The 26,434-nt window shown below is 46.3% G+C and overlaps 1 protein-coding gene across 15 annotated transcripts in view; it reads right to left on the minus strand.

The window, feature by feature from the left end:
- Positions 1–887: 887 nt before the first annotated feature.
- The window catches only part of FBXO34 (F-box protein 34), a 41,326-nt gene continuing 15,779 nt past the window's right edge, over positions 888–26,434 (minus strand). For 9 of the 15 annotated variants that reach the window (XM_032691953.1, XM_032691948.1, XM_032691954.1 and 6 more), the window contains 2 exons: positions 11,972–12,171; positions 888–3,548 (listed from right to left, as the gene is read on the minus strand). In XM_032691953.1, the coding sequence (XP_032547844.1) occupies positions 1,397–3,548; positions 11,972–12,048 (2,229 nt within the window). In that variant the 5' untranslated portion in view covers positions 12,049–12,171 and the 3' untranslated portion in view covers positions 888–1,396. Of the gene's footprint in view, positions 3,549–11,971; positions 14,644–26,434 lie in introns of all 15 variants that reach the window. The other 6 variants (XM_032691940.1, XM_032691939.1, XM_032691945.1 and 3 more) reach the window with 4 other exon arrangements.

The raw sequence follows: 26,434 nt of genomic DNA on the forward strand, positions 1-26,434 counted from the left end.
CTCCCAGGAGCTGAACGTGGCTGCTGGATTGTGCAGGGTCCATTCCCAGATTTCCAAACCACTCACCCTCAGAGGGGTGTAACTGGAGTCTGGATCACAGCATTGCAGGAGAGGAATGTATTCAGGGAAATACTGCAACAGATGCCATGCTCCGCTCCCACTCCCAGTTTGAGCAATCACTGTTCACCCAACACAAACCGTCACCATTCCCCTGGAAAGCACCGACTCACACCCAAGGAATGAGATGCCAGAGGCTGCAGCAGAGCAGGGTGAAGCACTGCAAGCATTTCTGTTGAAAGGGACAAATTCCACACAGAGCAGATGGCAAAGCTTCCAGCACATCACAGAGCCAAGGCAACTCCACATCCATCCTACTGGACCCACGGTCTGTCCTGGAGCTTCCAGGGAACAAGGCAGGTGCCCACACAAGAGCCAAGAAGCAGGATGACCGGAAAGTCCCTGTTTTTGCAAGCTTTACACACCTAGCACCAGAATTCCCGACAACAGGAGCCTCTGCTGCACGCAGGGCTGACAGGAAGGAAAGGAAAAGCTGGAATCTGTTAATGTTACAGCAGGGAGTTCTCCAAGGAATAGAGATTTGGGGGGTGTTTTTTTGTTCCTTTGGTAGTAGGACAGGTTTGCCAGAGGAAGCTCACTGCACGTCTGAACTACAGCACAGCACCAAGTTTCTGCCACGTGTTTTACAGCATTTTTATTTCGGGGCAAAAGTCTTACAAGAGAAAGTCTGGTAAGGCAGATCTAGAATGCATGTTTTATTCATGTAAAAAAAAAAAAAAAAAATCAAAAAAAACCAAACCAGACAACATGGGTAAGGTAGACAAGAATTTTTTTTTTTTATATTCTGACTATACAATAATATTCATCTCTTTTTTTTTTTATTTTTAAATCCACTGCCACGCTACTATAATGGGTCTGTTCTATAGTCTAAGTTTCAGGTTGTCCAGTTAAGTTGTCTGCAGCTTCTTTAAACAAGTTGACCTTTACCTATTTAGAGTTTCTTCTCAGAAACATTCATATATTATGCGGAATATACAGATTTTGAAACAAGACACTTAAAAACACACACACCTATAGCCGCAACACTGGGATAGCTGCATTGTAGGGGGTTACCTTGTTCAGCCAGCTGTAGACTCTGTATGTACAATTAGGATTTTTTTTATAGTGTTATTTACAGAGATGGACTAAAAGCTCTCTTAAATCTAAAAGGTAAAGGCTCTTGTGTTTGAGTATGTGCAGTTTCATAGCCCTGTGGAAAACAAAACAAAAAAAAAAAAAAAAAAAAAACCACGACAATTATATACACTGTAAACAGCACAAGGCATGAGAATCTCCTCCTACCCCAAACAAACAATCTCGCAGGAAAAGTGTATGTGCACTAATATTCCTCTTCCACTTCGGCTCCCGCTCCTCTGGTCTTCTTGTGGATGGCGCGGTTAAAGCTGTGGCAGGCGGGGACCCAGTGATTGTCATGGAGACCCAACTTACAGCCCGGGATGCCCTTCTGGGACCGGTGGCAGCACATCCAGTAGCCAGGCCCGTAGGGCAGGGCCTGGCAGTAGGGTTTGGGGTGCCACCGGCACAGCGACACGTCCCCCTTCACGTACTTCTTCTTGCACTGCTTGCAGGGGTCCTCCCGGTACCGGGGGTCCCGGACCCAGCGCGAGTCCGCCGGCCGGATGTTGTAGTACTCGATGATAAACTTGAAGTAGTAGCAAGTGCATTTCAGGGCCACCAGGCTCCTGGTAGGGAGCAACCCAAAGATCTTCACTATGATGTGGTGAGGCAGGAAGGCCATATACTGCTGAGGCTCCAGAAGCTGCTGGATTTTAAACCTGGTCTCCAGAAAGTCATGCGAAACCTGCCTTTTCAGGCAGGAAGCGTCAAGTACTTGCAAGGCCCCTTCTGTGGGAGGGACAGAGGGGGCCGATGGCTCTGTAGGGACACTGCTCCTGACACACAACCTGCCGGATGCCAAAGCATCCTCATCCTCATTCTGGGCTACTTCTCCTGGCTTCTCTTGGGTACTTTCCCGCAGTGGCTGTTGCTCGTGAGCAGCAGGCTGCTCATCCTGGAGGAAAAACAGCCTCCCCGGGAGCGAATCCTCACTGGAACTGGAGTTGGAGAGCTTCTCTTTCCTGCACCCTTTCTCGGTCTTGGTGACGGATATACTGATGCACAAGGGCTCCTTCCTCGCAGGATGCAGGCTCTGCTTTGGGAAAATCACAGGCTCCTTCGACGTACAATCAACAGTCGCGTTTTTGCTCTGCAAGGGATCCGGTGGCAGCCTGGCAGCAGCAGCTGGACACGAGGACAGCAGAGCTCTGGGAGGCTCAATCCGTGTCTCAGTGTCGCTCCTGCCAGCTGCCATCGCCAGCACCGCGTGAGCAAGTCCCGAATTCACATTCCCCATCCGGGTATCCAGCCCCGAAGGAAAAGGCCGCCGAGCAGAGGCGCCGCCATCCCACGACTCGGCGTCACCCAGAGCACCACAACGACCTCCGTATCCAGCCTCTGCCACCCCCGCCTCCCCCAAGCCATCCCCCTGAGCCAGAACCCCCGGCACCCCCTTCCCCGCCTCTCCCTCGGGCTGGGTGCCGTTGGCCAGGAGCACCCTCCCGACGTTTCTGCGGAAGCTGTTGTTCCGGGAGAGGCTCCCGGCCTCCCGCTCGCTCTGGCGCCTCAGGCACTCCGACTCCAGCTTGGCCACCATGTCCAGCACGCGCACGGGCTCGCCCTGCTGCTCCGCGTGCACCTCGCACGCCCCGGCCAAGGAAAAAGGGTCGGAGATGGGAAGGGCCCCCTTGGGCTGAGCGCTCGGCCTCGTGGCAGGGGCAGCCGTGCAGGTTTTAGCACAGTCCACCAGCAAAGCACTCGCTCGCTGCTCCAGGAAAGCCACCATCTCTATCACCGAGAGGGACCGGCCCGGGAACGCCCCCTCTCCGCTGTCATTCCCATAGTGCACCGAGCAGTGCTCGATGCCACAGGCGAAAGGCTCCGGCTGGGAGCACCTGGCGTTGGCCTCCCTCATCCTTTCCAGTTGGATTTTGGCTTTTTTGAGGTCCACCGATTTTTTCCTGCGCTTGGCCGTCCTTCCGTCGATGTCCCACGTGCTCTTGATTTTCATGGAGCCCACCCGGCTGGTGCTGCTGCACTGCTGGGCCGCGAAGAACGCGATTTTCTCCTTCGTGTTGCCAGGTTTCACCACGGCCCAGACATCCAGAGGCCCTTCCCCTTCCTCTCCCTGGTGGATCGTTGCAGACAGGGCGTTCTTCTTTTCCCTTGCACTCGGACCATCCGCTGGACCTTTCCCGTTCATATTGCACATAGTATTTGGATAAATAATCCCCAGAAGCTTTTGAGATGGAGTCACGAGAGAGGGTTTTGGGAAAACGCTCAGTTTGGTGCAGGTGGTGTATTTTTCTCCTTGTGCTGATCCCTGGTGGCCTCGCAGGGAATCCTGGCTTATTTCTGGGGATCGCTCTTTCTTCTGTAACTTGAGATATGGCTTTAAGTGCATACCAGAGACCCTGGAAAAACAGAAAGGGGAGAAGTTATAGTTGCAAAATATGCCTGTCTGGAATTAGAGAAGGTGGCCCAGGGTAGGCACCATCCCACACCTCAAGAACCACATGAGAAAGGAAAACGCAGCAACCAGATCTCCAGTATCCACCCTTGGAGAACTTCCCATTAGATAAATGTGTTGCAAGGAGAAATCTTGGAGTTTTTCAGTTGTGAAAACATAGCCAGTGGTTCATTCTAGAGTTAGAGCCACCCTTTTGCCTGTTCGTTCCTTAATCCAGTTGTAAGGTACACATGGGTCATGGAGTTTGTCTCCTGAAAAGAGTATATTTGATAGTGGATGTCCAGATAAAGTACAGTTAAAGCTGAAAAGGGAAATTAGCAAGTGTAATTACGTTCAGCAGAGATCCCAGTGGGTATCTAAATTCCTAATACCACCCAAAGTCCTAATACCACCCAAAGAATGGTTTGGGTTGGACCTTAAAAACCATCTTGTTCCAACCCCCTGCCATGGGCAGGGACACCTTCCACTATCCCGGGTTGCTCCAAGCCCCATCCAACCTGGCCTGGAACACTTCCAGGGATGGGGCAGCCACAGCTTCTCTGGGCAATGAAACTTACCCTTCAGAATACTGATAATGGCAAATTTGGTGACTTTCTCATAAGGGTCCTTACATTATACATCAGATACTCCCCCAAAAGCGAGAGAAGCACCATGTACAGCTGAAGAGACCCACTCTCAAGGACATGTTTTCATGGTTAGGAATTTAAGAGCTGTGAAGGACCACTTGGATGCTGCTGGCACTGCAGCAGCAGCACTCAACTCCTCCGTTCTGTCACACCCTCACAGTCACCTTCCATTCAAAGCTCAGAGCCCGGGGCGCTGCCACACAGGGTGCAATCATCAGGAGACTCCAGGCTCTTCTCCCAGGAGTATCACAGGAGCATATTACAGAACTAACTATAGATTATGTTTCCATGGTAATCTTTGAATTGTTACACTCAAAGGCCTCCACTTTGAAATGGGGCTAATCTGTGCTTGCTAGCTGAGGAGCAGCAGGTTCAATGCCACATCCATCAGGAGCCGATACGGACACATTCAGGCACTGAACATGTTTCCCCAGAGAGCTACCACCAAGACAGTTGCTTAAGCATTGCATTTGTAGCCTAAAAACAGCTTTTAATCAAAAACCTCAAGGCACAACATCTACAAAGTCTGACAAATTCATAGCTGATGCTGCCCAAGCGGAGGAAGCCTCCAGCACCAGGAGCAGCCATGCTGCTTAACCATTGCTTTCCCTGGATACTTCCTTCTGGCCCTAGTGATAAGAAGTGAGGGGCAGGCACAGGGGCTTGGGGGAGGTATATCAAGAGGAAGGGCTTAGTTCACCTTTCTATGCCCCTTTGCTCCACGCAGTGCTTTGAAGGCCAGGAAGCAGACCCTGGAAAGGATGATGCTATCTACGTTCTTTCCCTCCGGATTTTTACAGGGAAACCATCACCTCATTCTTGCAACCAGACAGCGCCAAAACCATCTGCATCTCACCTGCAAGACTGTGGGGGTACGAGATCTCAGTGCTGCAGATACACCTACCTAGTTCCTGGGTTAATTCTCTCCCTGTGCCTCCTGCCTGCTAATTCCAGCTCGTTGGAATTGGGTCACCTCCCAGTTTAGTCTCCTCTGCAAAACGCGACAGAGCTATTTTGTTTGCCTCTCCAGTTGGATGCTAAAAGCTGAAATAATCTCACAAAAATAGAACTTCAGGGTGCTGAAACAGATGCACGAAGAGAACATGGGAGATCAAGGCTGCTGGAGTTTGCTCCGGCCTCATTTTCCACAGGGTCTGGCTCATTTTGTCTGCACTTTAGCGAAGCAGGGTCAGGCCCCCGATGCGCCCTGGCCAAAGCCCGGCCCAGAGGAGCAGCAGGTGAAGCACTGCAGCAAACTGCTCCCTTCCCTTCCAGAAGGACATTCTGGAGCTGTGCTTCCCAGATTAGAGAGAGAGGAAAAGCTCCGGTGGCGGCCACCGTACCCTGGGGAGAAGAGGTGAATGCAATTAAATAGACGATTTGCATGCTGAAATCTCCTGAGCCAGGAGCAGAAGATCAAATTTCATTCATGAGTTTTCATGCCAAGGTGTTTGAAAAATGAGCTGAGCTTGTTCATAAAAGGCTTTCTTCAAGCAGTTTTCAGGAATCCGGGAGGACAATCGGCTCAACACCCTTCATTAAGAGAAGCTGCAAATGAAGGTGAGACCAGGTATTATAAGAATGAAAACAGGACCAAACTGGTTACCCCAACAGGCTCAGGGGACACGTTTAGCCAGCAAAGTTGGTTCAGCTGCTCCCAGCTATTTCTGGTCTGTGGAGAAAGACAAAGGGTAGAGTTCTGCCTCACCTATCACAGATTTCTTGTTTAAGGTTATATCTCCTCCTGTGTTTCAGTTAGTCCCTGGCTCAGCCAACAATACCATTTAAGGTTGAAAAGTTATAATTTACATAACAAAATTATGCCTTACTCAGAAGTTTTACTGCCAGAATAATTGCCTCATTTGAATCCAGCACCCAGTTCATTGCACATGTTTTAATGGATCTGGATTTAAAGAAAATCTTCATCTAATAACTTCAGACAGCTATAAAAGAACACTGCAAACTCCACCTGACCAGCTGTCACCTGCCTCACAGTTTTCCAGCAGCAGGGAAGAGAACTTCCATTTTAAAAGGGATCTTAGTAATGGACCTTACCTGAAAGTGTCACTTGGAAAACACGAGCCCCCACCTCACATGCACTTTGCTGTGGATATTAAGAATGAACTTTTAGGCAAACACAGCTTCTTCCCTGCACGTCAGCAGCACATTTCATCTCTAGCTCCTAGAATTAGAACAAGCCTTCCCAGCAGAAATTGCTTTGAAGATGAACCAGAGCCCAGTCCCCACCCACAGACTCCCCTATTTCTGCAACATCTAAGTGCTGGCAAGTGGAGAACTGTGGCAGCTGCAGGTAAAGCTTTTAAATATTTAAAACCACCAAAAATAGTTGCTAAAAGGTGAAGTCATTGACAATTCCCTATGAAACTTAATTCCAGAATAATTCTGTTTGCTTTCCTCCACCCTTTAAGTTATCAAGCTTTCTAATTTTATCTTTAGAGACAATGACTCTTCAGAAGTCCACAGAGCACACATAAAAAGGTTTTCAATCCCAAATGTGCGGTTTTAAATTGCTGATAAGAGAGAATTCTGCCAGGAATGATCAGCACTGAAACAACGAGCAGCGCTGCCTTCATGCTGTTATTCCATCCTCAAGCTGATGAAATAAAGGGGCCGGTTTTTCTATTTCTAATCAGCCATGTCTGAAAAACAGGATACTTGCACTGCTGGAATGACACTGCTGTTTTCCTAAGTCGTAACTACAGCTTGTTTCCACTGTAGTTTTATCAAGTTAGTTACTCCACATTGTTGATACAGAAATATATTCCTTTATATGTGCACAAACACACACACACAGCCCTCTCCTCTTCCCACTGAAGGGAAGGCCCATAACCCACTTGTGGACTCCCCATCCCTGGAAGTGTCCAAGGCCAGGCTGGATAGGGCTTGGAGCACCCTGGTCTAGTGGAACATGTCCCTGCCCATGGCAGAAGGGTTGGAATGAGATGGTCTTTGAGGTCTTTTCCAAGCCAAATCATTCCATGATTCTTACTTGCCAAGCTGGCCAGAATCTTCCTGCATCCTTTTGTACTTATATATGTCCTAAATCACAGCAGCCTAAAAAAATAATACATTTGCTTTAGTGGAAACTCCGAAGTTGGAGGGAAAACTGGTAAAAAAAGGCTCGGTTTTTACAACTCCTTTGTGAGGTCCACAGAGAATCTTAATGCCTCTCACTGCCCCCAGGTCAGGGACTCTCATGATGCCCTTGTGAAGCCAAAAGATTTCCTCTGGCCAGCAACAACAACAGCAACAACAACAACAAAAGTACAATATTCCCAAACAGCATATTCACACTGCAAGTTTTCTGGGCAAAGCACCGGAAGGTTTTGTTAAGGAGAAAATTTCCATCAAAACCCCCAAGTTTCCTGTGGATTGCTTCTTGTAAACACACCAACTGCAGTCGACAAAAGTTTCTCGCGTTGCTGACTGCACACCCAGTGCCAGCTACAACTCCGAAAAAACCCTCAGGACACACTAACAGAAGGCAGAAGAAGCCAAAAAAAAAAAAAAAGGAGTAAAAAAAAAAAAACAAACCAAAAAAAACCCTAACAACAATAAAAACCCACACCAAGCATAACCTCTGGCAAGGCTTTTCTCCTCCCTGGCATCCCAGTTCTCTGTCCACAGGGCTCAGCTCCTCTGTAAAGGACACTGACAATTAGCAAGGACTGAGCACTGAATGCGAGTTAACCATGGTCAACCACTTGTTATTTCTGGAAGGGCTTGGTGGGTCCTTTGGGCTCAGTCTCCAGTACCATTTCCATCCCCTTTGCACTGCCAGGGCAAGGCAGAGCAGACAGAGAGCTGCTTCAAAGGCATTCCACGGATTCTGCCGGGGCGGGAAAGTCCCGGCTGAGCAGCCGGGATGGAAGAGGCTCTGCTGCTCACTGGAGCCTGTTCTGGCACGTGGCAAGTGTCCAAGCTCGGAAAAGGGCGGGTTGGGAAGCACGACGCTCCAGAGCTGGGGCGGGTTCGACTCCGGCAGCTGTGGAGGCATCTGATTTCTAGAAAACCCACTCCCTTGGAGCAGCAGCTGCTCCAGACCCACCTCCCAGCGCCTGCAAAATGCCTCTCGCATCTCTCAGAGAGCCAGCAAGGATTATTACGGGATTTGAAGGCAAACAGAAGGTATCTGGCTGCAGAGCTCTGTCCAAGTGGCCAGCCTGGGGGAAGCAGGAGCAAGCCAAAAACGTGGGGCAAAGCTGGCCCAAAAGAGCTGAGGAAGTAAATGCAAAGTAAACACCTAACACTGAGTGTTCACCCCATCAGGTGTTCAAATAACCTGATTCTGGGGGAGACAACACCCAAATGTAGCTGCACACATTTGGCATGAAGTCCATCATCCTCACCACGCAGAGGTTTCAGGTGACACAACACACACCCAAGCCCAACACACACCACTTCAGTTCAAGTGCTCCCACCCATTAATGTTCTAGACACATTTTACACTAAACACACACACACTCTTCAACATAAAGCACAGTCAACTGGGCTACTTTCTAAATTTTATACAGGAAGAAGTGCCACTGCTTTGCCAGGTTTTTGTATAAAAGCACTTACCGCGAAGCGAGTGACGCAGAAGCAGCTCTTTGTTGAGCCTCAGGAACCTCAAACCCCTGCTCCCTGCTTCCCAACCACACTGGAGATGACACAGGGATGACATAAAGCAAAAGGGCACAAAATGAACTGACAGATTTGGTGTTCAAGGTTATAAGCTGCTCCAGAAAAACGTAGCTCAAAGATGATGGGACGACACACGTGCCTGTGGTGGAACAGGCTGAGATGAGAAGAAATCACAGAAGGACAGTAAGAAAAACAGTGGTGGTTTTATAGATCTTCTGCTTAAAACTGCCCAGAGCAGCACAGACACGTGATATGCTTCCTTCTGGAAGTCTTTTACCTCTCTTACTTTAACGTTTGTTTTCTGATTTATTAACAGCAACAGGACCAAGACCTTTCTTCACATCATAGCACAACACGTATTTCTTCAAACAGCTAACGAACCAACACAAAGTGATGCTATTTATAGCCTTCATTTTTGTGCATATTGTAATGAGAACACATGAAAGGTTGCAGAAATTAACCTTGGACCACACGATCAGTCGGAGACTCGGCGCTCAAAAGAAAAGAATAAGTGAAAGTACATCTGAAGGCAAGTCATAAGGTTGCTCTTTTGAAACTCAAGACTGAAAGGAACTGGTTCATGAAGTTCAAGATGTGGTGCAGAAGATTTCACTGCAGACAGATTTCTCCAGGAGCCAAAAGGTGTTTTCATTATTAAGAACACATCCCAAACAAGAACTGAAGAAACTCCAACTGGATGTGATCCTTTCTCGTGAAGGATACAAGAAGCAGACGCAGGTTTCAAGTCACATCACTTAGAAACTCGTATCTTGGAGCTCAAAAAGTCTAGGGATAAACATGAGAAGTGGTGCAGCGTTAGGTCACTGCAGAGATATTTAAAAACAAAGAAATAGTGAAAGGTTCCTCAGTTTGTGAGAAAGGACTGGGAGAGAAACAAGGCTGCAAGCAAGGGCAGGGCAGAGATTAAGAGTACTCCAAGTGCTACACAAAATACCAAAATGGACTTTGCATCATTTTTAAAGAGGGGTGGTAACTGTGATCGTGAGGGCAAAAGCCCAGGCGTTAATCTGAACAAGAACATTGGCAGGGGGAGGATTAAAGAGCTTCATAAAAATGGTGAGGATTGGCTCATCTCAGTTTCAGAATCCAAAACAGATAGGCTCACGCACTGCAGGCCAAGAAACAGGATTTATAAACCTCTTGAAAGGCAACAATGGGAGATAATAAACATGTGGCACATTGGAGGGGGCACTGCAGGGGAGAAAGAGAAGGGAGAATGATTGCAGCCTCTCCAGGGCTGGTATTCTGACTCCAATATAAAGGTGCTTTGCAAGCAAAGAGGATTAATGTGACACAGAGAAAAAGGGAGAAGAGGGAATACTTCAAAATGCCAGACTAACCTCAAGGTTTTCAAAAAAAAGTGATCTTTTTAGACAAATCTACTATATCTTACTCACATGGTCTTCAGAGAGCACAAAGAGATTTACTGGTGAAGACAGATTGGCAGGGGAATGGGAAAATAGACAAAAGAGCTGGCTTAGCAGCAGACAGCCCCAGGTGATGCTGAATAAGAAAATACCAGCTTGGAAACCAAAGACATGCCTCAAGAATCAGCCTGGGGAACATCTGATTTTGTTAGGAATGACCTCAGCACAAATACTGCACCCACAGAACTGGAGGCAGTTCCAAAACAGCAGAGGCACAAAGCTCCAAGTCACAGAAACTGAGGAGGGTTTTGAAATACAGGCAGTGATGCACCAGCAAGAGGAACACCAAGGAGTTCTGGAAGTAACTAAGGTGAATTGGCCACCATAGAAACAAGTAAGTAGAGGTGACACTGTCACACATTTGAGGCAGCAGCAAGAAAACCCTCCAGCCACATCTGCCCTGGAGCACAGCAGAGAATTTTAGCCAGGACTGAGATGTATCCACACTGAGGACAACAACAGTTGTTATTCAAGAAGCTACTTGAGAAAACTTGGGTCATTTAGCACCACAAAACCACAGGTGAGGGTCACAACCCCATTTTACAGAATGCAGCAAGAGAGGTAAACCACTGAAAATAAGAAGTGGGAAGAAAAACAGAAGGAAAATAAAGGAACAGAAACTCAAATAAGCATGTAAACTGTCATGAATGTTTAGTCTGGGAATCAAAAGAAGGTTCCTAATTGCACAGCTAGATCTGTCATCTTCAGTAATGGCTTAATAAACTGGTGAAGAGAAGAAGAGATGTAAGAAAAGATGTAAATGTTTTTAGGCTAGACTAAGTTCACAAAAGGGATTATGAGCTACTGCTTGGGAAAGCAAAGAGCTGGGTGACCCAGGAAGTCTTTTCCAGCACTAAATTACCATGAGACTAACATAGCAAGCATATGCTGTCTACACAACCACAAAGAACAAAGGTTAAAAGTTTGCTTTAAACCCACACAGCTTTTGGAAACCGAAAAGCTGGCGCTCTTCCGCCAGGCTGAGGAAGTTTAGGAGCCTTGCTTTCAGAAAAAAAAGAAGAAAAAAAAAGAAGACACATATATTTTGAAGTAGTCTGAACTCAAACCAACCAGCATGTTCTTGCATTTGCATAAGGACAAGTTGTTCTGCCCGGTGTTCCTATAACGAGACACAGTGAGAGGCGTTCACTTAATTGTCACATAAGCACAAGTGTTTGAAATCAATCGTGCATTTCTTCTTAATAAGAGACACAGGAGAGTGAGCAATGCAAAATCTGAGCTTAAACTAATCTAATTACTTACTCCATAGTAAGACAAACCGCAACAATGAGTGCCAGCATTTCCACTTGCTCTAAGCTGACTGCGTGTTCTAAAGCCTCCTCTGACGAGCCACTCGCCAATTAAGTTTTACTTCAAAGTCGTGTTCCCAAACTAATTTACAGCTGTTGCTAAAAAACCCAAGGATTTCTCCAAGCACCCTGCCAGCTGTAGGGAATCTGAAGTTGTCATTATCAAATAAAAACGTCAAAAGAACATTTCTGCCCTTAAGCCACTACAGCGTTTCACTCAAACACCATCCGAAAGGAAGAATTTAGACCGAACAGTTGAGTGACAAGACAATAGGAAAGCAAGGAGAAGGCTCAGTCAGTGCTGAATAGTCAGCTAGAGGCAGGCCAGCCTGTTCATACCGTTTGACTTGGTGGAAGGTGGAGGATGTGGAATTCAGCGGTTCCCTGTGGAGGCCAGCTCTGCAGGAACTCTTCATGGTAACTACCTCTCCAGCTAAGGCACGCCGTCACAGCCAATCCATCCTGGGTCACACCCCAGGCTCCCCCATCAGCTCTCCTTGCCCCACACAGAGCTTCACCGTGTCTCTGCCACCTAAAAACTGAACAAACACAAGGAAATCACATTCAAGTACAGCAGCAGCTGAAGCACCGATGATCCAAACACGGACTTTCCCACGAGACAAAAGATATATATACACATATGTGCATGCACAGATACAAAATATATATATGTTTAGATATAAAAGAACTTAACATCATCATGCCGTTATTGCAGCTGGAGTTTCTGAACACCATCAAACACAAATTAACACAACAGCCTGTCTGCACACACAACATTTTTCCACCTTCTATATACACGGCTACAGCGCTACCTTGTTACCTCCCACGGAACACCTCCGTCTGCAGAGCTCCTCGTAAACAGGACACACGAGATCCTTCTGCTTGTTAGCACTGCACCGGGCTTTGGAGGGAAATAGCTGCTGGCAGTAAGATTTGAGGCTGCCAGGAGTTACGTTAGTGTTCTAATCAAAATAACGTGGTGGATTTCATAAAGGACAGAAAACATGTCACCACGCAGCCTCCAAGTCCTGTGAAAACTGCCCTGTCTTTGCATCACATGCTGATAAGGCAGATTACACCAAAAACAACACTGCTCTGCAGTATCTCTTGTTCTCACTGCCTTCTACACCTTGTCCTTGGAGCAGATACTCTTACCGGCGCCTTAACGGACTCTGATGGCGAAAGAACAACAACCTTCGAGCTGGAACATTAAAGGGAAGAGTGACACAGCAGAAGAGCCCTGGAAAACCTCAAATGCTCCAGCCCGAGTTGCCAGCAGATTGTTTTAGAGACCATTTGCTTCCTCTCTAGAGGACCACGCTCAATGATGCCGTAATAAAGGAATGCCATTTGAGGATGCTAAACATAGAGCTGTGTCCCCAGGGGATCTGTGATTTAGTGCAGCAGGTTGTTCTCTCCTTTTCAGCAGCTTTGCCCGGTGTTCCTGCTGCCGCCCTACCCCTGCTTTTGCAGAGATGGAGCCTCTCACATCAACCCCCTCCCAACACCTCCCACACAGAAGAGCCCCAACCTACACACCAACCAGTGCTTGACCAGTGTGGTTCCAACTCAGTGCTCCCACTAAACACTCCTGGCCTGGAAAAGCTGCTCTTGGTAGCCACACTTGCTGAGAAAGCCACGAAGGATGAATTTTCCAGGCAGGAAAAAACAGAAGCTGGTTTAGACCCATCTTACTTGACTGTCTGCTACGGCAATTCCACGATTCGTCTACTGATGGTGATGGAGAGGTTAATCATTTGCCTACATTTGAGTAGCAGGAGCCTAAAATAATATATAAAATATTATATAAACACATTCCAGTCCTCATGGAGAAATCTCTGCTGAGTTCTACACAAGGCTAAGAAATGTGTCGGGTGGAGAAGATGGAGGCATTGCACTGGCAGAGCAGGGGGATGAGAGCATGTCCTCAGCTCCAGGAATTCAGGAATACCAGGAGTCAGGCTGCCATGATTAGCAGAAATTGAAGCTCTGTAGTTAAACACCACTTTCATTAGACTACCCAGGGTCTGTAACAAGGACCTACCCCTACGAGCAAAACCTAGGCACAAAAATCAGCTGTTTCTGATGTTTTGTGAGCTGTAAAATACATTTTCACAAACAGTAATTCACAGAGGGGGGAAAAAAAAAGCATGTGCCTAGTGCTTTGGGAAAATCAAAGTCAAACACAAAATCGTTACTTTCCCATGAACCATCAGTAAGAGGCACTGAAATCCTGACTTTTCTCCAAGCTTTTGTCTGGCTTTCCTTCTGGCTTTACTGACACTAGCATTTCAGACTCAGCAGGAGCTGTATCACAAAAAACATGATTATATCCACACCCAAATAAACGCAACCACACCATTTCAAGAATGCCACTCACTTTTTCAAGAGCTAGAACTCCCTCCCATGTATCCCTGGTTAGAAACACCACATGTTTTGTGCTAGTCCTACTCCTTTGGGGATCAACTGAGAAGTAAAAGATAAAAGCCAGACAAAAAACTGAAACCCAAAAGGTATCTTGTGAAGAGCTCGAGAAGCAAAACCATGAAAAGAAGGGGTTCAGGTCAGGAGCAGCCACAACCCTGATCCAAGCACAGGAATCATACAGTGGGATGTCACGTGTTTAGGAAGGGACCAGCACCTACTAGAGGGAGGCAAAAGCTGGCAAAATAGACCCAGCCAACTTCAGATGGGCACTGCAGCACAGCTCCAACCACAGCTCCATACAAAGCATGCTTTTTCCCCTCCTCTATAGCTGCTGGGCCATAGAAAAGAGCTGAAATAGACTATTAATGCCAGCAAGCCCCTGACAAATTCCTACTGTGTGAGGAGTAAAAAGCTGTGCTTGTGAATTAAAAAAAAAAAAAAAGGAAAATAAAAAAAAATAAAAAAAATCAGCATCCAAGGTAGCAAAGATACTTACTGCCTTTTAATTACCACTGTTTCTGCACCAAGGCTGATCTTTAGCAGTAGGTGCTTCAGCCGATTTGCTAGTTTTGCACAGAGAAAAACTGAAATACAGATGCACAGAGAAACAAAACAGGAGAGGAAGTTAAAAACATAATGGTGTTGTTCTCCCTTTCTGAAGCCACCCCCAAACATATGCCTTCATACACAAGATGTGGGAAGGACTCGGATTTTGGCAGCAGTAAAGCATCACATCCTCCCAGCCAGGACGGCAGTTCGGTCCCACAGAATTCCCCGTCTTATCATCAGGTTTGAATGCTGCTGCAGCTCAGGAAAACAAATGTATTAACTCAGCCAGAGTGGATGAAGGGGGGGGGGGGGGTCAAGGTCTCCTCATCTGTGCAGCACTAAAAAGCACTAAAGCTTTTGATATTTTGAACTAAAGCTTTACCAAAAGAACAAGTGTGTTTTAGCTGTAGCAACAGTAACCCATCAACAAAGGAGTTCAAAGGGTGGGCACATCCTCTCAGAAAATTTACTTTCTAGAAAGGAGGCCGTGGCCTCGGGACTGGATCTGAGCAGCAATCACCCTGTTGGTAAAAACATGTGTGAAAACACATTTGACCCCCCCACCTCCACACAAGGGCAAGCCTTAGGATGCTCCACGGGGACATGGCACTGGATGAGCTGGGCAAAGAGCAGCAGCACAGCCAGGATGCAGGAGAAAGCAGCCTCAAGTGTTTCAGAGGGGAACTCAGAGGAGTTAATACCAAGAAACAGTCATTATGATGGGGGGAAAAAAAAAAAAAAAAAAAAACAACACAGTGCTGAGGCCTTATTATAAAGATATAGGGGTTTGTTTTCTTGCAAGAACCGAGTTCCAAGTCCATTCCCCCACCACTGAGCTCAAGTTTAGGTTGTTACATGATACTTGTCTCTAAAACCATATTTCACCAGACAGGCAATTCTGCCATTTCCCAGCCTAGTCATCCCTCCCTCCCTCTCAAACACACGCCAAGACACCTACAACAGCACCAGAATTTCCTAAGCGAGAAGCTTTGGCAGAAAGCTTTTCCTCATCCCATACTCCCACTGGGAACAATCCACAGCAGCTCCCAGACTAGGCTGCACAGCAAGATGATACACCAAATCCTCATACTCAGCCTCTTAGACACCTATAGGAACACAACCCTTCCCTTTTAACCATCCTTCATGTAATATCTTCCTATTTAAAACACCTTAAAAAACTGCCTTTTGACACTAAAGGAGCCAACACAGACATAATTTGGCTTGTGTGTTCAGCTTCCCCACCGTTTGATGGTCAAAAATGATAAAGTTGCACAGATCTGATGTTATCTAATCTAAAAACAATAAAGCTGCCACAGGGGTTCCAGTTGGAATAAATGTGGGGGAGCTTCCTGTGTCCACTCACACACCAAAACCAGATGATGCCACTTCTTCTAGGCACCAGGAACCAGAGCTGGTAAAGCAAGACCCTGTTACCATTGCCATTTGGCTCATTTTGCCACCAAATTTACTCCAGCCCTTCCCTCTCTCCCATCCATACTCTGTACCCTGGATCACACCAGACAGAGCAGCTACTGAACTGAAAGCTGAAGATTCCCACATAAGGGGAATCAGTGGAGGCCACAAAGATGATCTGGGGTCTGGAGCATCTCTCTTATGAGGAAAGACTGTAAGAGCTGGTCCTGTTTAGTCTGGAGAAGACTGAGAGGGGATCTCATCAATGCACATAAATATCTCAAAGGTGGGTGTCAAGATGATGGTGCCAGACTCTTTTCATTGGTTCCCAGCAACAGGATGAGGAGCAATGACCATAAATTAAAACACAAAAAGTTCCACCTCAACATGAGGGAGAACTTCTTTACATTAAGGGTGGCAGAGCACTGGAACAGCCTGCCCAGGGAGGTCATGGATTTTCCCTCTCTGGGGACATTCTTCTCTGGACACATTCCTGTGTAACCAGAGGTCCCTTCCAACCCTAATAATTCTGTGATTCTCTTCTAAATTTGAGCTTGGACATCCATGTCAGCAGGGAACACGTGGATCCTCCAAAACACTGTGCAGCCCCATGGCTGTTCCAGTCACTGTAATTCCTGCCATGCTGAGGTCTCATCCCTCTTCTCCTTCCAGCTCATTCACACCTTTCCCTTTATCAGCACTGGTTTCCCACTTGATTTCTCACCTGAAGCAGCTCATGGAGCTGAAAGTAGGAGAGAATTAACCCAGAAATGGCCAGCTCCCTGACCCACTTACCCCCAAGACCTGGCAGGAACTCACAAAGCCCGGCAGGATGAAGTTCTCAGCAACTCAGCCCGGACTCAGCCAGCTCCAATCCGCACCTGGAATCGTGCTGGAAAAGGTGCCTGCTACAAAGTGGGTTTTAGCTTCTTTCAAGGCAGTGGAAAGGAACACTTCTGAATGCACAGTGGGCAGAATGCAGAGTGTTTCGGAAGCGGGGAAATGAGCGTGTAGGGCTCCAAGGCAACATTTGACTCTCCACTGCTGTCAAGCAGCGCTGCTTGCTGTACTGATAAGCATATGAAATGCTTATTCTAATGAAGCACTACAGGGAGAACCTGTCTTCCTTCCAAGATCATGTCAATGAAGAATGAAAGGCTTCGCATTCGCAGCAATCCTGCCTTCTCTCTAGGTGGGGTAAGCGTTGGAAGGACTAAGTCGCCCCCTCAAAAGGAAAACCTCAGAAGGGAATGAGAAAATAAAGGAAAGACAAGCTCTGCTGCACCCTCTTAACTCTGTATTTTGAGTACTGGGAAAAAAAAAATAATAATATTACAAGTGTTTCCCTTGTTCAACTATTCCTGAAAGGCTTCAGCTGCCTCGCACGATTTGGGTAAGGACATCACCCGTTGCTCAACGGGGAAGAAGTTAAGAACTGGCTCATTAGACTTGTCCTGCTTGATCCAAGAGGAAAACAAAACCAGTAAATCCCTCACTGGGCAGCACCGGTGACAAACACCCCCCCCCCCATCACCACCACCCCCAGCTCACACGTCCCTCTGCTTTCTAGAAAGCTGCCTTGGCACTGCCTGCTGCTGTCGCGTGCCCCGAATGACAAACGGGGGGTGGCCGAGCACCCCCGAACCAGCCGCGGCTGCTGCGGCCTCGGGTTACGGGGTGTGGGCAAAACCACCCACTGAACACACCACACTCGGGGCCACGTGACACACACCCCCCCCAGCCACGCCTGAATTATTGAGAGTATAAAACTAGATTTGCTTTTTTGCCGTGCAGATCCTGAATTAATGAAAGCTCAGCTGAAAGGCCACTTCCTCGGGACGAGAGTAAGGAGAAAGCTTCCAGAAGCCTTCCTATTATAGGAGCAATAGGAGCTGGTTCCAAAAATAGTAGAGCAGCATTCCCAGAGCTCTGGAGACATTGTGCCCTGGTTTTGTGAGGCTGAGGTCTCCCTGGATCGCTCCTGCACATGCAAAGATGGGTAGGAATGACTGCAAGATGCAGAACTGACGTGAAAAGGGAGTTTTAGGACAAACACCAGAGAGAGAAACCCAAAGAGCCTATAAGGAAGAGATCAGCTTGAATGCCAACAGAGAGCCAACCCGACCCACTTTAGAGAAAGCCAGTTAAAACCAGCAAGGAGAATCCCACCCTTTTCAAGAACACGGCTTGCTAAAAAAGATCCTGATGATTATTATTATTATTATTATTATTATTACAACAACACTGATGTGGTGGATTAGGATTGTCAACAATCACTGTCCTGTGGATGTCAGGGATTCTGGCTGGAGAGGTGCACTGGACTTGTTTGGTAGATCTGTTTTTGCTGTGACAGCTCATAAACTGAACAACACATGGGCCTTCCTGACAGCAATTCCTCACGAGTTCACCCGGAATAGTTGGTTAGTGAGCCAGCAGCAGGGCATAACGACCCACTCTAATTCCTAAAGTTTCCTTTGCCTGTTTCACGGCAGCTCTTGTAACACAGTGGAAAAAAAAAAAAACCCTCATTTGCAAAACTCCTCTGATTACCAGTCTATCTTTGTTTATCTTTGTGTATCTTTGCATCTGTGTACTCCAGCACAGGACTGGCCTTTTTATTGGCATGTAGTGACAGTAAAATGTCACCAGGAAACCAAAAATATCATAATGGACACTACATAGGCAAGAAGGCCCCCTGTGCCATGGCACAACTCCTTCTGTACATCTCTCCACAGGGTATGAAATGGCTTCTAAAATAGAAGAACAAACCTACACCTGACTTCTAAATATCCAGCAAATAAATAAATACAGTTCCTTCTTCAGGCCTCTGCTAATAAGGAAAACCCCACAGCAGGTGCCTCAATGTTAAGCACTAAATTCATCAGCTTTACAACTCAATTCACTGAATTAAATATGGCTTTAACAGGTTTATATGGCTCTAGCTGGTTTGGCCCAGCCTTTGGGCTGACAGTTCTCCTTTCAGAGACCACCCCACATCCCCTGAATCACAGGGTCAGACCTACACAGTTTAGCAGAATAAGGGATAGTTCTTTTTTGTTTACTTCTGTGGAATCTTACCCTTTTAACCAAAAGGTTATGTTGTGGATTTCTCTGTCCTATACCACTGTGGGTACCTTCTCAAAGACACAGTCACCAAAAAAACCCCAAAAAACCCACAGAAAACAACCCCTCAAAAAACCCCTAACCAAACTAAATCCACACATACACACAAAATACTCAAAGCAGAAGGACAGTTTAGTTCACATGGATCAATTCTGCTGATCCACTGCAGTGTTGAGAGGTTACAAGATTCACTAGGCAACCCTAAAGCACCCAAATTTTTCCTAAGGGTCTCCAAAACCAAATTCAACAAACCTTATTTAGCAGAACACACACTAGATTAAATGTAACAGTACCAAAAAAAAAAAAAATTTTAGAAGTAACTGTGCCATTAGTTGCAAATATTTGGATATGTTGGATAAGGCCTTGAGCAACCTGGTCTGGTGGGAGATGTCCCTGCACAGGGCAAGGGAGGTTGGGACTAGATGATTTTTAAGGTCCAATCCAACCCCTTAAAATTCTATGATTTCTGTCTTTCAAAAGGCCCAAGTTTTTCTATCATATTCCTGAATCCACCCTGTTCTCACATACGAGCATTTTCCACAACTTTTTGCACCAATGTCTCATGATTTGTCATAAAATCTCAAATCCTTTCCAATTTTTCTTTAAAGTAGGCCACTGCTGGTGCCCCAATGTCACACCTTCACAGAAAACTATCTTTCACTTTGCAAGGCTGATGTAAAAAACGCTGAACCCTGAAATTTCATATTTATAGGCCAGCAGTTTACCAAAAAAAATCTGCTCTGTAAACTTGGGGAAAACAGTTATCCCAAGTATACCCAACTTCAGGACACATTTCATGCAAGAAGAAGCTCAAACTACTTTTCACAGAACATTTTAGAACAAAATGCCTCATTACAGCTGATGAGGACAGCAAACTTCCAACAGAAGAGATTCCTTGGGAGCATCTAAAACCAACCTACCCACCCACAAACAAGACACACCACCACCCACACCCTCTGAACAAGCTTTGGATTCACTGGGCTTTCCAGATGTATCTGATAAAACAAAAAGCCCCTAAAGAACAGGTTACAGCCTAAGACAAAAAAAAAAAAATAAATAATAATTCAAAAAATCACTAATTAATGGTAGGTTCTACCAGGGCCTCTGCAGGAGGAGGTCAGGGCTGCCTCAGGCCCTTTCCAGGTGGCTCCACCATGACCCACCACAGGACATGAGCTGACAGGCTGAGCCTGTCAGTGAAGCAACTGGTACCACTGGAGAAACTTATTTAAGAAAGGGTAAAAAACACCTGATAGAGAGAGGATAGGGAAAAACCCCACCAAGGTCAGAGAAGGATAAGGAGGGGGGGGCTCCATGGCAGAGCAGTAAAATGGGAGAGAAAAGATGTTGGTTCCATGTTTATCTTGGGTTTTTTACTACTATTTTATTATTTTAACTGTCAATAATTTTTTTTTGTTCGTTTTTCCGCAACAGTAATCAGTAATCCCCTGAACTTTACCTTGACCTTTTAGCTCTCTTGGCAGTCTTTCCATGCCATCTCTGATTCCAGCCCCTGGAAGGCAATAAATTTCCCTGGACAACCTGTCAGGTGCAGTCTCCCACTGGAACCACTCGCTGCTTCTCCCGGGTGATCCTGTCTGGCGTTGTTATCATCAAGTCTTCGGGAGGGACAGGAATATTCTTCCTTATTTGGAGAGTGACCAGTTTCCAGTCTTCCTCTTTTATTGACTTCTAACTTATTGTGAGACACTGAGCAGATCCCACCTGCATCCCTATGTAGAGGGGGGTCCAGTCTCCTGAGTCTCCAAGCTCTCTGAGAATATCCTGTTTCACAGAATCACAGAACGGTTTGTGTTGGAAGGGGCCTTAAAGACCACTTTGTTCCAACCTTCTGCCATGGGCAGGGACACCTTCCACTATCCCAGGTTGCTCCAAGCCCCATCCAACCTGGCCTGGAACACTTCCAGGGAAGAGGCAGCCACAGCTTCTCTGGACAACCTGTGCCAGGGCCTCACCACCCTCACAATAAAGAATTTCTTCCCAAAATCTGATCTAAACCTGCCTCTATCAGTTTAAAAACTTTATCCCTGTCCTGTCACTCTCTACCTATATAAAAAGTCCTTCTCCCTCTTTTTTATAAGCCCCCTTAAGGTACCACAATGAGGTCTCCTAGGACCTTCTCTTCCCCAGCTCTCTCAGCCCATCTCCATGGCAGAGATGCTCCAGCCCTCTCATCACCTCCGTGGCCTCCTCTGGACCTGTTCTAACAGGTCAATGACTTTCTTGTGCTGAGGACCCCAGACCTGGGCACACTGCTCCAGGTGAAGTCTCACAAGGGCAGAGTAGAGGGGGAGAATCACCTCCTTCAACTTGCTGACCACTCCTCTTTCAATGCAGCCCAGGACATCCCTCTGAGCTGTGAGCACACACTGTTGGCTCATGTCCAGCCTTCCATCCAAAAGAACCCTCAAGTCCTTCTCTTCAGGGCTGCTCTCAATGACTTCTTCTCCCAGTCTGTACTCATGTCTGGCACTGCCCCGACCCAGGTGCAGCACCTTGCACCTGGACTTGTTGAACTTCACGGGGTTCCTCATTCTCACAAACGTTACACAGCCTTCTCGCTTCCTCACGGAACTCCTTGACCTGGTGACACAGCTCCTTGAGGACACACCTTCTGCAGAGATGGCTCTCAGCCCCAGCTTCCTGGGCAGGCACCAGCCCCTCTTTACAACCAGAGGCCTGCAGAGCTACATGAGCTGCCATCAGGCCTGATGGGTGGAACCCTCTGGCGTCACCAGAGCTTCAACAGCCGCTGGGAAGGAGCAACTCTCCAACAGCTCCAGGCCCGCAGCATGAAGGGATACAAGGAGAGGCAAGGAAATGGGACAGCAGGGTGCCACAGCCAGCAAATCAAAGATGGAATCCAATCCAGTGGCAGGAGGAATAGCACAGCAATGCTGAGACTCACAACAGCACCTGGCATGATGCTGCAATCCAAGCGGACCCCTTGTTATCTGTCCTACAAAACCAGGCACTTCCAGAGCTCATCCAAGCACATACAGATCAGCAGGAACAGGATCAGGGAGCAAACAGGGCAGCAGTGAGTGGAGCTAGGGCCACACAAATGCAGGTGGACGATCCCAAAACAACACCAGGGTGTGGAGGATATTTCTCACCACTACAGTGCTTTGCAGCTTGGGAAAAAAAAACAAAATGAAAAGAAAACAAAAACAAATAAAACCAAAAAACCAAAACAAACAACCCCCCCCAAAAAAACCCCTAACCAACCAAACAACAACAACAAAAAACACAAATAAAAAACAAAAAAAAAATAAACCAACAAAACCCAAAACAAAACAAACACCACACAAAACCTGCTCGAAGGGACCAGAAAGGACTCTGAACACCCAAAGCACAGAAGTGTGACACACTATGGCCAAACTGCTTAAGATGAAGACACAAAGCAGGCAAGAGGACACGCTACAAATCCTTCCCAGGCAAAGTATCACCTGGTTTTACACAAATTCTTAAAAGAACAACATACACAGAACATCTGCTGAACTAACTCGGCTACAGATAAGCTCAGGGATTTTTGACTGGTAAACTGCAGTAGAGAGCAAGATTAAACACAACATCTTTGGGCATGATTTTTTCAAAGGACTTTTTAAAATCTAAGCTAATTTGGAAACCTACCAATTCCGAGGATCTTTAAAAATAGAGCCAAAAAAAGATAAAAGATTTTTTTTTTCCCATTAATAACTCAGAGTTATTGAAGTAAAAAATAGTTTGATATTTTAAGAGCTTTATAGTCTATACACCTAGCAACTAACACAATTAAATTTTCAGAAATTCCACGCATAGCACGAATTCCACTGTAATTCATTCTTTAAAGAAAAAAGAAAGGCCCCAAAATAGCACTGAAATTTTAGTAAAGGACAGCTTCCACACACTAAAGTGTCTTGTCAACTGTAAGAACTTTTGCTGCAAGTCTTTCCTTTCTCATGTTTCATCTTCAAAATTCAGTTGCACAGACCTACAACAGCACTCCAGAAAATTCTGGTGCAATTCTTTCCAGGTTAATGGCCATTTTGGAAGTATAAACTTTTCTGCAAACAAACAGAAGTTTGTTTCACAAGATTTTAAACTTTTCAGTGCAAAACACTAGAAAATATAGAATCATGGAATGGTTTGGGTTGGAAGGAACCTTAAAGATCACCTCATTCCAACCCCCTGCCATGGGCAGGGACACTTTCCACTATCCCAGGTTCCTCCAAGGCCTGTCCAACCTGGCCTTGAACACTTCCAGGGATGGGGCAGCCACAGCTTCTCTGGGCAACCTGTGCCAGGGCCTCACCACCCTTATCTTCCCCACATCTAATGTAAATCTCTCCTTTGTTATTTTAAAACTGTTCCCCCCTGTCCTATCACTATCTGCCCACGTAAAAAGTCACTATTCCTCTTTTTTATAAGCCCCCTTTAGGCACTGGAAGGGGCTCTAAGGTCTCTCCAGAGTCTTCTCCAGGATGAAAACACCCCAACTCTCCCACCCTGTCTCCAGAGCAGAAGGGCTCTGAGAATCTCCATGACCTCCTCTGGATCCACTCTAACAGTCTAAAAACAGCTTTATAATCAAGGCAGAAAAGGAAAAAATATAAGCACTGCTGTCTAACCCAGTATTCCAGCTGCTCTCTCCAGTACAATCAATATTCTCTTCTCAGAGAACACACAAAACCCACCAAACCACTAAGAAGCAAAGCAGAAAATAAGGCACCCACAACTGTGGCTTAAAATGGATGGTTTAAGTGGACCAGCCTCAGAGCTGGGCACTGTTACTGTACTGTGGAAACACTCAGCATGTTTTCCAGCAGAGCAGCTGGTGTGAGCACACCTTGGAGAAGGACATACCCTCACAAACAGGCCAGCTCCAGAGATCCTACTCACCACGCTGGCTTTCAACAACCAACTCTCTCCCAAAAGCCAGCTGAAGGTTGCTTCAAGCCCAAAAACTAAGCTACCAAAGCAATCACCAAGCTTGATCCCTCAGCATTTGACGTCTCTCACTAACTCTCTACGAGTTTGCAGGAAGTAATTTCAAAAGCTCCCTCAAGAAAATAAAGTTTCAAGCCGTAGTTTTTCCATTCCGAGCCATCCCTGCACTATTTCATAGCTCTGATAATTGTACCACTGACTAAACTCCAACTGGGAATAGCTGTTTTTATCATCACTATTAAAAACAGTCCCTCACACTGTTAGGAATCTGGAAATTCACTGGAGCTGCATCCCACCCTTCGGCCTCTCAAAACACCACAGAGCAACGAAACTATGTGCTGAAACCAGAGGATCCCTGTGCTGAACAACTCCTGTAATTTCTGGGTAATTAGAACTGCCTCCTAAGCAAACCATGGAGGCTTGGTTATTGATTTTAGAGGGGCAAGTGGCACCAGAGCTCTGAAAGTCAAAGTTAATTTATAGTTTTCCATACTGGACTGGGAAAGCTGAGTTACTTTTAGAACTGGAGCAGTGATGTGCATGTTAAAAAGCCTTACATATTCACCTAGGTTTTTTCAAAAGCAAAGAGATCATATGCAGTTTTCCTTTCCTAAAAGCACATTATCTAGATTTTCACACCTTAACCAGAAGAGTGACTGACAGCTCTCAGAGAAGTAGCGAGATGCAGAAAAACAAGAGTTGAAAGAAGAGTGGGTTTAAAAAACAGCTTTTAATTATCTGAAGGTACTGTTGCCAAGTAGACAGCAAAGAAGCTGTGCATCACATACAGATGGGAAAATTCCCCCAGGTTTATTTCACAGTCAATTACAGTGGATTAACCTATTAGGAAGAACAAAATATATATTTTTTTTTGTGGATGCAAGTTTCAACAACTTGAAGAATCATTGCCACTTTGATACACAGGATCCACAATCTGTTCTATCACACTTCTAGTCATCACAGTACATAAACACACCCTAGAAGCAACCTCTCCCTCTTTTTTAATGCATCTTCTGTCATTATTTCCTTCTCAGGGAACTGCATCCCCTCCCCTCCTGGCTTTGAGTATCATTTCATATATCAGTATTTTTTCTACTGTTGTTAAAGAACAGCAGCAAGCACCTTCAAACTTCTACACACACACACCTTTGCACACACTCACATATATTATTCACATCTGTCTCTGCAAGATGCCACTGTGTAAGGTTATTTGTCAAACAGAAAAGCATTGCAGCAGTGAAAAATCAGCTTTCCAGGATCCCTGTGCTAAATCCTGGGTGTGCCTACTTTTGTTTGGTATCAAGTTCCTTCTGTTGGCTCTGCTGCAAGAGCAAACTACAGGGATAGTTAAGTTTTTCCCCACCTCCAAAAACATCTGTTCCTTTTCTAAGTTCTCCAGACTTCCTTCCCCTTGACCGTATCACAAAGGCTCTCTTTTTTAGCAAGGCTGCCTTCTTGATAGTCCATCACCATTATCTTCTTGTTCTGCAGAGCAGCTTGAATCACTGGATCTTGCAGAGCTTCCAGTCCTTTCAGCTCAAGGCCAGGATCTCAATTCAAGCATCCTGATTTACAGACAGGGTTGTTAAACTCCTTCCCTGCCTCTTATTTAACACTCCACGGCTTCCTGTCCTGGGAGGCAACCAAACTGCCACAAGAAATGCCAGCTTCTGTTCAACACCCACAATCCCTGTGACACCGAACATTTAAAACAATTATGTTACTCCCAAACCTTGCACTACAACAGCTTTTGCTCCACAAAAGTGCAGAGATGAGCAAAAATTACCTCAGCACGAAGGAGCCTGAGCCTTTTCTTTGCTGAACCTCACAGCATTTCGAGTTAACATTCAGGCTTGGCACGACCCGCCATCCGCTCGAACACACAGCACAGTGTCACCCCTCAAAACCCCACTGTTCAACCTCTCTTTTTTTTTTTCTCTCTCTTTTTTTTTTTCAATTTTAAGGGTGCGTCAGCTGCTAACTGAAACAGTGGGAATGCTCCATTTCGCGCACACACACACACACTTGTTAAACTGCTCACAGCATGCAAATAAAATCCCGCATTGTGCAAAAGTCATTCAGCCTCCCCGTCCGCAGATATGAGCAGCGGAACCGCGGCCAGGAAAGAGAAACTTGGAACAACGCGCAAATATTTCAGTCCCTTATTCCCAACATTCACATCCCAGGCTGGAGCCCACAGCCCTGTCATGCTGAGGGGTGACCATGTCGAGAGTCTCCTCCGTGCAATGGGTGGGAAAACAACCATTATCTGCCTTGCCCCGGGACTGCACCCTTTTATTTGTAGTTATTACTGCAAACTGCCTTTTTTTCCAGACAATG

The sequence above is a fragment of the Chiroxiphia lanceolata genome, chromosome 6 (assembly GCF_009829145.1).
Source record: "Chiroxiphia lanceolata isolate bChiLan1 chromosome 6, bChiLan1.pri, whole genome shotgun sequence".
In the NCBI taxonomy this organism is placed as follows: Eukaryota; Metazoa; Chordata; class Aves; order Passeriformes; family Pipridae; genus Chiroxiphia; species Chiroxiphia lanceolata.